General features: G+C 56.5%; 1 protein-coding gene across 3 annotated transcripts in view; it reads right to left on the reverse strand.

Moving 5' to 3' along the window:
* Positions 1-7,734: 7,734 nt before the first annotated feature.
* Positions 7,735-14,612, reverse strand: part of SFSWAP (splicing factor SWAP) — a 77,341-nt gene continuing 70,463 nt past the window's right edge. For all 3 annotated transcript variants that reach the window (XM_008250412.5, XM_002722685.6, XM_051837630.3), the window contains exons 16-18: positions 9,547-9,747; positions 8,550-8,622; positions 7,735-8,108 (exon numbers count right to left, since the gene is read on the reverse strand). In XM_008250412.5, coding sequence (XP_008248634.2) covers positions 8,043-8,108; positions 8,550-8,622; positions 9,547-9,747 — 340 coding nt within the window. In that variant the 3' untranslated portion in view covers positions 7,735-8,042. The remainder of the gene's footprint in view (positions 8,109-8,549; positions 8,623-9,546; positions 9,748-14,612) is intronic.

Genomic DNA, 14,612 nt, shown 5'->3' on the forward strand with positions numbered 1-14,612 from the left:
TCTGAAGCCAGGATCCAGGAGCTTCCTCTAGGTCTCCCACGCAGGTGCAGGAGCCCAAGGACTTGGTCCATCCTCTACTGATTTCCCAGGCCATAGCAGAGAGCTGGATCGGAAGTGGAGCAGCAGGGACTCAAACCTGTGCCCATATGGGATGCCAGCACTGCAGGCTGTGGCTTTACCCGACGTCACAGTGCCAGCCAGCCCTGGTATTTATCTTATACTTTGTATAAATCCAATGCATGTTATTTTTTTTTAAGATTTTTTTTTTATTTATTTGAGAGGTAGAGTTACAGACAGTGAGAGAGGGAGAGACAGAAAGGTCTTCCTTCCACTGGTTCACCCCCCACATGGCCGCAACGGCCAAAGCTGGGTCGCTCCAAAGCCAGGAGCCAGGAGCTTCTTCTGGGTCTCTCACATTGGTGCAAGAGCCCAAGCGCTTGGGCCGTTGTCAGAAGAGGAGCAGCTGGTGCTCATCTGGGATGCCGGCGCCACAGGCGGAAGCGTGGCCCACTAGGCCGCAGCCCCGGGCCTCCATGTACACCATTATCACTCAGGCTGTTCTGGCGGACTTTGCTCCTTGGATCCTCGTCCCTGTGACAGGGCCTTGGGGTGGATGTGTGTCTTGGGCATTTCCCCACTTGGAATTGCGAGGTGCTCCAGCCGGGACTCGGCCACTCCCCCAAGGAGCCGGGTTCCTCGTGCCGGGGAATGGACCCAGAAACCTGTCTGCTGAGCCTGCTGTGCACTGCCGGGACCTCGTGGTCAGCTGAAAGAACCACGCGTGTGCACTGAGCCTCGGGCGCCCCAACACTCACGTGCGGCCTGCTGAGCGCGCATTCTCACAGATGTGCCCCCCGATCCGGCAGCACCTGGACGGTTACTCATCCTGGGGTTTGTGGCCTCCCTCCCTCCTCCAGCTTCTGCCCTGCACCCTGTCTCTCCCAGGCCCCCCTGCTTGTAGATTGCACCGTCTGGCCTCCCTGCTCTCCGTCTCACTGTTCACCCTGATTTATGTCTCCAGGGAGCTCGGCAGGAGCCCGGCACAGGGACACTTCCTCCAGACCCGCTGCGCCGGGCGACTGTGCTCTGTGCTCAGCTCGTGACTGGGACACGGACAGCGAGCCCAGGGCTCCCGGGGGTGCGGCGGCCCACAGAGGTCCTGGCCGTTGCACACATGTCTGTTTTTGCAGTTTTTTGAGAGGGTAGGACCTGCCATCTTCAGAAAGGAATCTGGAGAGTTTCCAAGGGGCAAGGCTTCCCCGGACCCCTCCGCCACCTTGGCCTGACAGCTCCTGGGCCCTCTGAGGGAGGGCACAAGGCACCTCTGTTCTAGTTTGAAATCCGATGAACATGAGATCCTCCGAAGGGCTTTCTCATATCCTGTGTCTCAACATTTGCCATTCCCCAAGCTGTGCCGCTGAATAGCTGATGAACTTGTAATTAGAGCAACTTTTCAAGTAGGCGAGTTGGGCGGGGCCCCTCCCTCCGGATTGCCGTGACCAATGGATGCTGGCGCTGCCCTTTCCAGGGATCCTGGTGGCCTGAGACCCTGCAGACTGCAGACATGGTGCATGCTGGGATTGCATCGTCGGCAGCTCCACGGACGCTGGGGCCCGAATCACCCAGGAGCCGGGTGAGACCACGACCTCCCGGCCTCGTCACGGAGGCCTTGGCCTTTTCTCCCGAGGACCTGGCCTCCTGCACCCCTCCTTTTCCAGAGGATGAAAATGTCCTGTAGTACCCCGTGGCTGCGCAGCTGTGAATATATTGAAACTTAAAAAACAATGTATTTGAGAGTGGAGAGAAACAGAGACAGAGTGACATTTTCCACCTGCTGTTTCACTCCCCCAGATGTCTGCGAGGGCCAGGGCTGGGCTGGGCGGAAGCCAGGAGCCAGGATCTCCATCCAAGCCTCGCGTGGCAGCAGCCCCTGGCTCCCCTGGGCACTGACCCGGCCCCGCTGGGTTCATCAGGAGCCGCCCATCCCCTTTCCTGGAACTCAAAGAAGCAGCAGAAACGATGGGATGTGCTGGGCTCGTTGGCTTCTCTACTGCTTGGCAGCTGCTGACGGCCACTCCCGCTCTGGGGACCTTTGCAGTGACCTGGCCCCTGGCCATCCCTCCACTGCCCGGCAGCGAGCCAAAGACCCCAACTGGTGCGACGTTTACTGCAGGGGCTGAGCCCAAAGATCCAAAAGAGGAGGGAGGAGCCTGCTGCCGCCGTGCTCCGTCAGCTCCTCAGGGAGGAGGGAGCCGGGAGAGCGGGGAGCATCTGTTCTTCTCCCAGCCATCACCGGGATCCCTAGGTCCCACAGAAGGGCTGTGTCCTGGAGAGAGGTCTGCTGGGATCACATGACGCTCTGAAAACCAACCATCCCGAGGGCCGCCTGCGAATCCTGCCAGCGGTCTCGCAGGTGGAGGTGTGAGTGACTGAGTGATCATGGGGAGGGCGGCAAAAAGTCAGGAAATGGACAAGCAAGGGAAAAGAATTTGCAACCCACATCACACAGAGCTCATCACCCTCATATACAAGTGGCTCCTGAAATCAACAAGACCAGCAATTCAGTAAGTATTAGAAAAGGGATGTAAGCAATTCATAGAAAACTTAGCAAAAAAAAAAAATCATCATACAGAAAAAAAAACTTAGCAAAAGTATGTGAAAACTCTTGTTTGTATTTATTTAATGTCAGATTTATTAGCTGTAATTCAAATATCACATTTAAAGTTTGCAATTAAATGGATTCAGGAGGTGGGCATTTGGCCTACAGTTAAATGGTGTTTAGGATGCCTGCATCCCATATCAGAGTGCTGGCGTTCAAGGCCCAGCCCCGCTCTTGAGTCCAGCTTCTTATTAATGCCACACTGAGAGGCAGCAGGTGATGGCTCAAGTGCTTGGGCCCCTGTGACCCACGAGGCAGACCTGGATTGAGATCCTGGCTGTTGGATTTGACCCAGATCAGCCCTGGCCATTGTAGCATTTGGGGAGTGAAGTGGTGGATGGAAGACCTTGCTCTGCCTCTCTCTCTCTCACACACACACACACAATTTAAAGAAAAGGTTTCTGTACGCTGACAGCTGCACAAGTACCTGTCCGTTGCAGAACATTTCCATTGTCCTGTGCCAGTCTGCTCACCACTCCCCTTCCTTATGGACTTGCTTATTCGGAATACTTCGTAGAAATGGGACCTTGAGCGGAATGACTGGGCGGGGAGCTCTGTGTACAGCTTCCAGGGCGGCTGCACCCGTAAGGGAGGTCTAGAGGCTCCAAGCTCCTGGCTTTGGCCTGCCCAGCTCCAGCCCTGCAACCATCTCGGGAGTGAACCAGCAGATGGAGGACCTCTCTCTAACTCTGACTTTCAAATAAATAAGTAAATCTTAAAAGAAAAAACCTTCTTAGCTATTTTGAAATAATCCGTTAGTGGTCAGTACACAGTCCACTTTTGAGCCTTCCTGCCAGGGGCTGGCGAGCTTCACCCGCAGGCCAGCCGAGCCTCCTGCCTGTCTTCCCACAGCCTGTGGCCTAGATGGCTTCCATATTTTTAACTGTAAAGTAAATATTAAAACAAGCTTGTTTAGCTGGCGCTGCGGCTCAATAGGCTAATCCTCCGCCTGCGGCGCCAGCACCCCAGGTTCTAGTCCTGGTTGGGGCGCCAGATTCTGTCCCGGTTGCTCCTCTTCCAGTCCAGCTCTCTGCTGTGGCCAGGGAGTGCAGTGGAGGATGACCCAAGTGCTTGGGCCCTGCACCCCATGGGAGACCAGGAGAAGCACCTGGCTCCTGCCTTCGGATCAGAGCGGTGCGCAGACCGCGGCAGCCATTGGAGGGTGAACCAACGGCAAAGGAAGACCTTTCTCTCTGTCTCTCTCACTGTCCACTCTGCCTGTCAAAAAAAAAAAAAAAAAAAAAAAGTTTGTTCAATGTAAAAATGACATGAATTTTGAAGGTTTCCTGGCGCATGGCTGTGTCTGCCCAGCTACACGCCCCTGTTTTAGGCCAAAGATGTTGGTGCAGGCATGAGAAGTAACGACCGGGTGAGATCACTTAGGGCAGTGTTCAACCGTCCTGTGTGAGAGGCCTGGCTGATCAGCAGAGAGGTGTCCACACGCAGGGGTGCCACTCAGCTATACAAAGCACCCAGGCTTCCTTGGGCGGTGGTGGCAGCAGCAGCCGGGGTGGGTGGGGGGCTCTGGAGACCCAAGCTCCAGGTAGGGTAAAACAAGGACCTTAGGCGAAAACAAAGAATTCCAGTTAATGACAATATTGGTTCCCTAATTACAGTGAGTGCACCCTCTTGCAAGGTGCCAACGGCAGGGGAAACGATGTCAGCACCCTTTCTGTGTAGACATTCCAAGACATTCTGTAATAGCCAAAGCACAAGGGGGCAGGCACACAAGGTACCACTTCCTGCGTGTGGATCCGAAGGGGGTAACATCTGCTTCTGCTCCTAACAGGGCACTTGGAGCTTTCCCAGGAAGCCTGCAGGCAGACACCGGACCGATCGCTTCTTGAAGACAAACCAACCCCACTCGGTGGAAACCGCCCGCTGCAATCGGCCTCGGCTGAGGTTTCAGCCTTCTCGGCAGCACGTGGCCACCGAGCGCATCACTCCCATGTTTCTTGTCCTCTCCTTGTTCGCAGCACTCCCACCAGGTTCTGAGGATCAGAACTCCCATCAGGGCTAAGGCCTAAAGACCTGGACAGGCCGCATCTGACCGAGCAGGGTGCTCGCCTGGGCCACACACAACCTTGGCACAGAGACGCCAAGCACAGGATGACTGGCCAAACAGCAACCTTGCTAAAAACAGGTGGGTGTGTATGTTTGGAGATCAACTTTTTTTTTTTTTAAGGTCTATTTATTTGAAAGACAGGGTATGGTTGACCTTCTGTCCACTGGCGCTCTCCACAAACGGCCACAACAGCCAGAGCTGGGCCGGCAAAGCCAGGAGCCAGGAGCACCATCCTGGCCTCCTACATGGGGTGACAGGGGCCCAAGTACTTGGGCCATCTTCCAGTGACATCCCAGGCACGTTAGTGGGATGTTGTACGTGGAGCAGCTGGGACTGGAACTGGCACTCAGACATGGGATGCTTGTGTGGCAGGCAGTGCCTTAACCCGCAGTGCCCTAACAACGGCCCCAGGAAGGAGTCGTCTCAAAGGGGAGCGGCTCCGCTTGCCAGGTACGTTCCTGGCGCCAACTTTTCCAAGGATGAAAGCTGGGGCTCACACCCTTGGCCACCTCTCTGGTTGATCCGCAAGCAGGATGCTCTTGGGAAGGGAGGGGAGGGGAGGGGAGGGGAGGGAAGAGAAGGGAGTGTTCAAGTGTTCAGGAGTGACACAGAATCATGCGTAATGTCTGTCACACACACGTGAAAAGCCTGACCTAGAATTCCAAATGACAGACAGGATGGTGTGCTGTTTAATCAGCCCGGGGACGCAGAGAGGTCGGGGTGTGTGTGTGAGTGCAGTCTGAGGCGCAGTGACCAGGGGGATCCCAGGCTTTTCCTGGACTGATTCTCCAACCACCCAGGAACTCAGGGCGAGAAGACCCCATACAAAGCAGGTCACTGTGGAGCCCCCCTCCATCTTCCGCTGATGTGAAGTCATACAGAGCCCCCCCACCAAGTCCATGCCATGTTTCCTCTGGGTGACTGCCCCCCACAGTTCACGGCGAGGTCCTGAGGCCACACCAGCAGTGTCACCTGGGATCCCAGAGCACCTTGAAGCCAACCCACCCCTAAGCCGGTGAGCAAGACCAGTGTGCTCGTGCCCCACAGAGTCGTCCCTAGTGTGGGACCGTGCAGAGACCACGGCAGATGTTCCCTGTCAGTCCAGGCCGCTGCCCCTGGGCTTAGCTGTCCGCAGAGGGCGCATCCACTGGGCATCTCGGTCCTGCCCACGTCTGGTCCCTGACTTCCCCTCAATGAGAGCCCTGAGAGTGGACACCTACAAAGCTCAACAAGGGGACCCTCACGTGAACCAGAGGGGCTCAGAGTAAACGGGGATGGCGCAGAGCCTGACCGCAGGCACAAGTTCTGATGAGCTGGCACCCAGGAGCCGTGACAAAAATGAAGGACTAAGAAATTTTTCCATGTTTAGAAAATCGTGAACAAAATCAAGAGAAATAAGTTGAGATAAAAGTATAAACAACACAAATCAAGAATCTTTAATATGTAGTTACAATTCTGTAAGAAATGCAGTAACAGACAACACAGTTCAGAAAAAAACCAGACGCATTTCTGAAGAGAAGCTGCTCACCTTTAAAAAACGGAACTAAAATGCGACCTTTTCGTCTCCCAGATGCAGCAGATGAAACGCTGGAGATTACACTGTCCTGGGGAGCATGTAGAAAAGGACTCGGATTTTGCTGGCCAGGAGCCCCTTCCAGAAGGCAGCTGCTGTGTGGAGACCGGGGGTGCGTGTACCTCTCGCCAGGACCCTGCGCTCGCGTCTGCACAAGGATCCTCACTGTGGCAGGGAGACCACGAGCACCCAAGGGGCAACCAGCGGGAAGGGGAATGAAACCCCAGTGCAGCCCAACTGCACGCAGCAGGTGTGCGGAGTGCGCTGGCGTGTGTAGGTGCAGACACCACGTGCAGTGGATGGAAGGAGGTGGGTGTGAGCGCTGACACAGCACTGCCCCGACTGTGCAGCGCAGGTGCGTACGGCGTGTGAAGCACCCGTCTGTGGTGTGCCTGCAGCCACGTGGAGGGCCTTGGTGGGAGGGGGCAGGCAGAGCAGGGGTGGCTCTTGCTCTGCCCCACCTGGGCACCTGCGGCACTTCCAAGCTGCTCCAGTCCTCCTGCCCTCGGTGCTGGGTGCCCCAGCCCAGGCCCACCTTCTGTGGCCCCTTTGTTCCACACGTCCTGCCCCCATCAGCCACAGGAGGAGTTTCTGGAGTGGAACTGCATGGCCCCAGTGGGAGCTCCAGAAGTTTTCTATTTCATTATTTTTTTAAAAATATTTGAGAGGTGGGGGGTGGAGGAACATGTGTGGGGGTGTGTGTGTGCACGCTGGGCCCGGCAGAAGCCTGGAGCTCTGAACTCCACCCAGGTCTCCCACGTGGGTGGCAGACCCAGGTGCTTGCTGCTCTGCCTCCCAGGGTGCACTGCAGAGCGGGAGGTGGGGGGAAGCAGTCAGGACTCCAACTAGGGATTCCTGAAACGGGACGCTGGCGTCCCAAGGTGGCATAACCTGCTGCACTACAACGCACCTGTCCCCCAGATTCTGCTTTGTAAAGGGGAAAACTTCAGCTCCAGTTCTGAAACACTTGATGAAAGCAATGTTCGGAGCCTCAAAATGCGGACAAGTCAGCAGGTCCCTATTTTTGGTGTCAGGACCAGCACCTTAGGGGCCCAGCACGCGGGCGCTGAAGAGGCAAGGCCTCAATGGCCGGAATCTCAGGTGACACACGAACCTGCAATTTTCAGCGATGCGGCCAGAATCTGTGGAGGTCCAAAGCACCCGGGTCTCAGGAAGCCCCACAGGGAGCAGGCGCTGCGCGGGCGGCGCTGACGGGGGTGGGGGTGGGGGTGGGGCACGTTCCCTTCACGGCAGCCAGTGCAGGGAGCCAGGGACAGGCACAGTGGCTGGGGAGGGTGTCACCCCCCGACCCCGCAGCAGGCCCAGCAACTGCCCATACACCCCGCAGCCTCTGTGGTAATGCATGTGCTTCAAATAATAGACAACAAACGGTAAAGACAAAGCCAGTGGGCAGAGAAGGAAGAAACTGTCTCCAAGTTGCTAGCTAGAAAAGGTGGTTTCCTCCCATTTTATTTGATAATACATTTTCACAGAAACATGATCTTATTTACAAATATACAGGTAAGAGACTGCTGGTCAGAAATCTTAAACTGAAAATGTCATCAAAAATTAATTTACAAAAACCACCCATTGTCCACGGAGTCCCAGGGTGAGGTGTGGCGGTGCTCCACGGCGGGCCTCCCCATCCCGCGACCTCGGCTGCACGGACGGGGCTACGGGCCCAACACCGGCCACCAGCGCTCGGCCATGCCTGGGCTGGGCTCTCCCCACGGCGGGTGGCCGTCTCAGGAGGCACTGGTTTGTAAGTTTTTGGAAGCTGCAAGCATTGCTCTTACTTTGGCCATGAGATCCTGTGCAAGGGGAGACAGAGGAGAACCGTGAACGCCCAGTTCAGACCTGGGCGCCATACAACCCCCGAGGTGAGAGACACTTGGCGTGGTGGCAAAGAGAGGTGCTGCGACGCCAACGGAGGCAGCCGAGGGCAGAGGCGGTGCGGCAGCTCAAGTGCAGTTTCAGCGAGGCCGCCGTCGTGGTCACGGGCTCGACCCGCTGACGTGACCTGAAGGGCCGGGTCGAGGGCGCAGGCTGCGTCGCTGCCCCATGAGGCCCCCAGAAGGGCACCTGGCTCCAGGTCACGCGGCTGCTGAAGACGAGGCTGCCCAGGAAACGGAGACCCAGGAGGGGCCAGGCCCCCGGCAACCCCCCAGTGTGGGCAGCTGGTGTCAGCGCAGGCGTGAGAGGACAGGGAGCAACGCGCGCAGAGAGACGCGGAGCAGACGCTCCCTTCTCACCTGAGTGATTTTGCTCTGCACAGAGGACACGATTGCGGAGGAGATCTGCCCGTCCTTTTCCTGAGAGACTCCCCTGGTGAGAGAGAGCGCAGAGGCTGGGACACACCCGAGACACGTGCCACGCACCGCACAGCTCCCTCCCGCAGCCAGGCGGCCGCAGCGGAGTGCCCGTAAACCAGCACCATCACACTTTACAAAATGCACCTGGCTCTCTACACCAGCATTCAGAGAACAACTGGAAAGGGAGAAGGCACTGCAGACGGCCCGCCCCGGGGTCACGACTCACTGCACTCAGTGCGTGCGCGCTCCGGGGCCGCCTGTGGGCCCTATATGCCCCGAGCTGCACCGAGGCTGTGAAGCGCTCCAGCGAGCTGGGGTCTCTGGGGAGAGCCAGCATCCACACCCAAACGCAGCAAAGCTCATTCCAAAGGCCCTGCCAGCGAGTGGGATGCGTGGGCATCTGACTTCGGGTGCTTGTAAATGCACCCCAGATGGGAAAGCCCCCGACAACGTGGGCTGCTGTCCCCAGGAGCCACGTGCCTGGACAGTGCTGCTGGCTTTCATGCCTTGGTGCCCATCAGCTGCACTTGCTGGTTTACCCCCAGCCTTTGTGGCTACTGACAGAGGAGCTCTGAGTCCCCGGGACCCCAGTGCCTGGTCCTCTTGGTCCTCTACATGCATGCCATGGATCCCGAGGACTGGCTACTGTCCTACCCCTTACCCAGGGAAAAACCCCATGGGCTGGGCTGCTCCAGAGGTGTGACTGAGACGCAGGTGCAGCTGTGACTGGGGGCTGCACTGCTGTGCTGTCGCCCTGGGGCCTCAGGGGCTCCTCACCCACAGCAGGGCTCCGGCTCCTGACAAGCACGCTCCCTCTGAGCTCGGGACACTTGCTCCAGGACACCAGGACCCCACTCCCCAGGGCCTCCTGACCACCCTCAGTGCCCGCCAACCCCCGTCCTCCCCTGTGGAGAAGCTCCCGGAGGTCAGGGGTCACCTGGAGCGCTCCTGGCTGGAGCCACGACTCTCCACAGGAGAGATGCTGGCTGAATGGGCCGAGTGTGCCGAGTGTGCCGAGTGTGCCGAATGGGTCACGGGCCGGTGTGCCGCCTGCTTCCTTGGGGACCCTGATGGCGAGCGGGCCTTAGACTTGGTCTGCGACCGTGACCTCCGCTTCTTCTTCTTCTCATGGGGGCTCCTGGAAGGAAAGTGCTTTGTGAGAGTCACATCTGGTGTGAAGGGTTAAAGTCCTGAGAGGAGGGCTTGGGTCTGAGCTAGTTTTTTTTTTTTTAAATAACAACTTCTGTGAAAGGGGTGTGGGGCAGAGGTGTGTTTGTGGATAGAAGTGAGATCTCTGATCTCTTGGTTCACTCCCCAAACAGCAAGAGCAGCCGGGGCTGGGCCAGGCTGGAGCCGGGAGCCGGGAGCTCCACCCTGGTCTCCGACATGGGGGCAGAGACCCAGGCACGTGGCCACCTGCTGCTGCTCCCCCGCTATGAGCTGCCAGCATCGCCAGCAGTGGCTTAACCTGCGTGCCCCAACAGCCCCCTGAGTGTTTTTAAGTAAATGGGTTTTTCAAGGGACAAGTCAGTGACTGAACCTTTCACATTAATTTCTTTTGAAGGCATGTTAGCTCATACCTGACAGTCAAGGGGAGCAAGAGCCCAGGGAGCAAGCGGTCTCCAGGAGGCGGAGGTAACGCCTGTGGTGCCAAACACGCCATCGCGCCCGACACTGCTTCCATCTGTGCGGATTTAATGACAATTCCCAGAAGGCCACGGGAATGTCCAAAGCCAAGCGCCGCACATGCAGCAGCTCAGTGACCACGAGTCACCTGCATCTCAGGTGGATGCTGCACTGTGCCAGTGGCTGCCCTGACGCTCAGCTGTGACCACTGCCCCGCACTTGCCACACCAAGAGTTCTGCGTGGAGAATACTTCCCAGACTCTGCCCGCTCCCCGGCATCGCCGGTCCGATCTCCACATCCTTCCTGACCCCCAGGAAGCCTTCAGAGTAGATGCGCTTGGTGAGATGGTGCGTGCTGCAGGCCTGGGCCCTGTCCACTCTGCCCTCCTAACTCCTCTTTCGGAACCTCCCCGGCATCCGACAGACGCTGCAGCCACCCGTCTGCACTTGGTCTTTGGTCACTGCTGAAACACTGTCTGCATGGATGAGGCGCCTTGCGTTCTCAGGCTGGGGCTTCCTTCCCCCTCCCTTTGGGCTGTAAAGTGATCCCTGGCAGCCAGCACCCCTCTCTGCTGACTCTGCGTCTCTCTGGGGTTACTGGCACGGCTCAGAGTCTGGGCCTCCTAGGGAGACACATCTGGCCTGCCACCATCCTTGTCAACAGCACCCTGGGCCAAGGCTTGCACAGTGTGGCTCTGTGACCACCACCTGCCTCCAGCACCCTACCAGCACCCTTGGAGGTGCTTACAGACAAGCAAACAGCAGCAGCAGCCCGGGGCTCAGACGGCTGTGGGTCCCAGCACATCACCCTGTGACAGGGACAGCTCGGCTGCCTGAGTGACAGGTGTCCCTGGGGAGCCTGCCTCTGCCCAGCAAGGAGGAAAGGTAACAGACACTGCCCTCAGGGGAGCACACAGCGAGTTGTCACAGAAGGCATGTTCTGAACTGCTAAACATGTGCCAGTGTTTCAAAGGAAGCAGGAACCACCACCACCACCAGGTTGGCCTTGACGTCCGTCCCATGTGACTGGCACCCCACATCTGGCTCAGTCACACTGCTGGGTGATGAGTACACAGCAGGCGCTAATCAGCAGCTCGTCTTAGCGCGATTTGACCTCACCTGTCAGGACTCGCTTCTCTCTGTTTCAAAGATTTATTTTACTTGAAAGGCAGAGTTAGAGCGAGCGAGCGCTGAGTCCAGCCCCTCCCCACCGCCCTAGACAAGGCTTCAGGGTATTCAATAGTCTCTGCTACCCCGGGACACACACTCATCTCCCCAGGAACACAAGGGGTACTGCCCTAGATAAATGTTTGTTTTTTAAGATTTATTTATTTGAGAGGCAGAGTTACAGACAGTGAGAGGGAGAGACAAAGTCTTCCATCTCACTCCCCAGATGGCCTCAATGGCCAGAGCCGCGCTGATCTGAAGCCAGGAGCCAGGAGCTTCATCTGGGTCTCCCACGTGGGTGCAGGGCCCAAGCACTTGGGCCACCTTCCACTCCTTTCCCAGGTGCATCAGCAGAGAGCTGGATTGGAACTGGAGCAGCTGGGACTTGAACTGCAAATCCCCTTGACAGACTTTGAGCCTGTGCTGCAGTTCACTCATTTTAGGAAACGATGAGGCAGAGCAGTCAAGGGGAGAGCAGTCGTCTGTGCTGCCAGCCTGGCACAGTGCACACCGTGACCAGACCCACTCCCCCCAGGAGCCCACTTTTCTGGAATGTTCCCTCAGCACCCCTTCCCTGCCCTCCAAGGCACCTGCTGTTTGGACCGCTATTGCGCCTTTCAGCGCCACGCCCTCTGCTGGGCAGAGTGTCTCTGATCTCCCGGAAGCGCGGGCACCAAGTTTAAGTCCAAGAACCACCTCTGTCTCAACACCCTGGCTGCTGACCGTTCTTGGCAGTTAGGAGCCAAGTTGTTTCTGTGGCCAAATGTTTGCAGAGAACAAATGCCTGGAGTGAAAGGGGCAGAGCAGCGGGCGTGGCTGGATTCCTCCGGCAATGGTCAGGCCGTGCCCGAAGCGACAGGCCTGTTCACACCCACCAGTGCCAGCACCTGGTGCCCCTGGGGACGACGGCCGACCGTCCGTCACAGGCATATTCCCTCTGACAGTGACTTCCTGTGTGAAGCGTCTCCTGGCATTCCAGCACTGGCACAGGCCTCTGTCACAGATACTTGCTAAGTCTGGGGCTTCCCTGTTCCTGTTCTCGACTAGGCCTCGCACGGTAGGGATTTCTACTTCCTGAGGAATCTACGTTACTTCCACGTGAACAAACATAGTTGTGTATTTTTCTTTAGCCTAACAGTTCTAGGTTTTCCCATTTAGCTCCACGATACACCGCAAGGTCGCGTTTCCATTCTGGTACCCAGCTGTCCAGATGCAGACTTTTCCTTGCTCACGGAACTGATTTAGGACGTTTGTCAAAAATCATTCAGCGGGCCGGCGCTGCGGCTCACTAGGCTAATCCTCCGCCTAGCGGCGCCGGCACACCGGGTTCTAGTCCCGGTCGGGGCACCGGATTCTGTCCCGGTTGCCCCTCTTCCAGGCCAGCTCTCTGCTGTGGCCAGGGAGTGCAGTGGAGGATGGCCCAGGTGCTTGGGCCCTGCACCCCATGGGAGACCAGGAGAAGCACCCGGCTCCTGGCTCCTGCCATCGGATCAGCGCGGTGCGCCGGCTGCGGCAGCCATTGGAGGGTGAACCAACGGCAAAAGGAAGACCTTTCTCTCTGTCTCTCTCTCTCACTATCCACTCTGCCTGTCAAAAAAAAAAAAAAAAAAAAAAAAAAAAAAAATCATTCAGCCATGAAAGTGTTGGTTTTTTCCCCCCTGGAATTTGTAGTTTTAAAACTTTTGTTTTCATTTGAGAGGCGCGGGGGGTTGGGGGAAGGAGAGGTAGAGGGAAGGAGATTCAATCTTCAATCCACTAGTTCACCCCCTAAACGCCTGCCAACAGTCAGAGCTGGAACAGGACAAATCCAGGAGTCCATAAATCACTCCAGGTCTCCCACATGGGTGGCAGAGGCCCAACTTTCTGAGCTGTCAACTGCTGCCTCCCATACGTACATCAGTAGGAAGCCGGATTGTTCGTGGAGTAGCTGGGACTTTAGCCAGGCACTCCCATGTGGGATGAGGGTGTCTCAAGTAGCAACTTCACTGCTGCGCCAATGCCCACCCCCCTTTTAAAAAAGATTTATTATTTGGGGCTGGCGCCATGGTGCAGTAGGTTAATCCTCCGCCTGTGGCACTGGCATCCCATATGGGTGCCAGTTCTAGTGCCAGTTGCTCCACTTCCAATCCACTCTCTGCTATGGCCTGGGAGAGCAGTAGAGGATGGCCCAAGTCCTTGGACTCCTGCACCCGTGTGGGAGACCGGGAAGAAGCACCTGGCTCCTGGCTTCGGATCAGCGCAGCTCCGACCACTGCAGCCAATTGGAGAGTGAACCATCGGAAGGAAGACCTTTCTTTTCTCCCTCTCACTGTCTGTAACTCTACCTTTCAAATAAAATAAATAAAATCTTAAAAAAAAGATTTATTATTTGGGAGGCAGGGTGACAGAAAGAGAGCTTCCATCTACTTGTTCACTCCCCAAATGGCTAGGGATAGGCCAGGCCGAAGCCTAGAGCCAGGAACACCATCTGGCGCCAAAGTAACCGAACCAGCACCTGTGTCTCCCAGGTGCAATTAGCAGGCAGGCAGATCAGAGCTGGGGCTCAGACCGGCACTCCGACCCGGATGTGGGCGTTCCAAGTGGTGGCTCCCCCTGTGCCACGGTGCGCTGGCCCAGCCCTGCTTTCTCGAGTGTGTGAGTTTACTGTGCTGAAACCTGGCCTGGCATTTGGTGGGCAGGTCTGAAATTCTAAGTGCAGTTTACTTAGCAGATAGGGAGCTGTCAGATGGCCCATTCACTCCAGCGCTACTCCCGTAACTTGGCTTCCTTTCAGGAATCCGTTCATTTCATCTAAGTTGTCAAGTTAACTGGAGTAAGATTTATTTCCTTATTATCTCTTTAATGTGGGAAAGGCCTTTCATTCTGGATCAATCTAACTTAAGATGTTGTCAGTTTTTTCATCATTTTCAAGGAACTACCTCCTATTTTCACTCATTTCCTCTGCTGGTCTGTTCCCTACTCTTGCTCTCTGACCCTTTGTCTTCTCCTTACTTGGGGCTGAATTAGCTCCTCTTCTTCCAGGCTCCTAGGACAGATCACAGTTTCTAGAGCTTTCTTTTCTTTTTAAAAGATTTATTTATTTATTTATTTGAAAGTCAGAGTTGCATAGATAGAGAAGGAGAGGCAGAGAGGGAGAGAGGGAGAGTCTTCCTTCCGCTGGTTCACTTCCCAGTTGGCTGCAACGGCCGGAGCTGTGCCAATCTGAAGCCA

The sequence above is a fragment of the Oryctolagus cuniculus genome, chromosome 21, assembly GCF_051225735.1.
Source record: "Oryctolagus cuniculus isolate XC-2025 breed Fujian yellow rabbit chromosome 21, ASM5122573v1, whole genome shotgun sequence".
In the NCBI taxonomy this organism is placed as follows: domain Eukaryota; kingdom Metazoa; phylum Chordata; class Mammalia; order Lagomorpha; family Leporidae; genus Oryctolagus; species Oryctolagus cuniculus.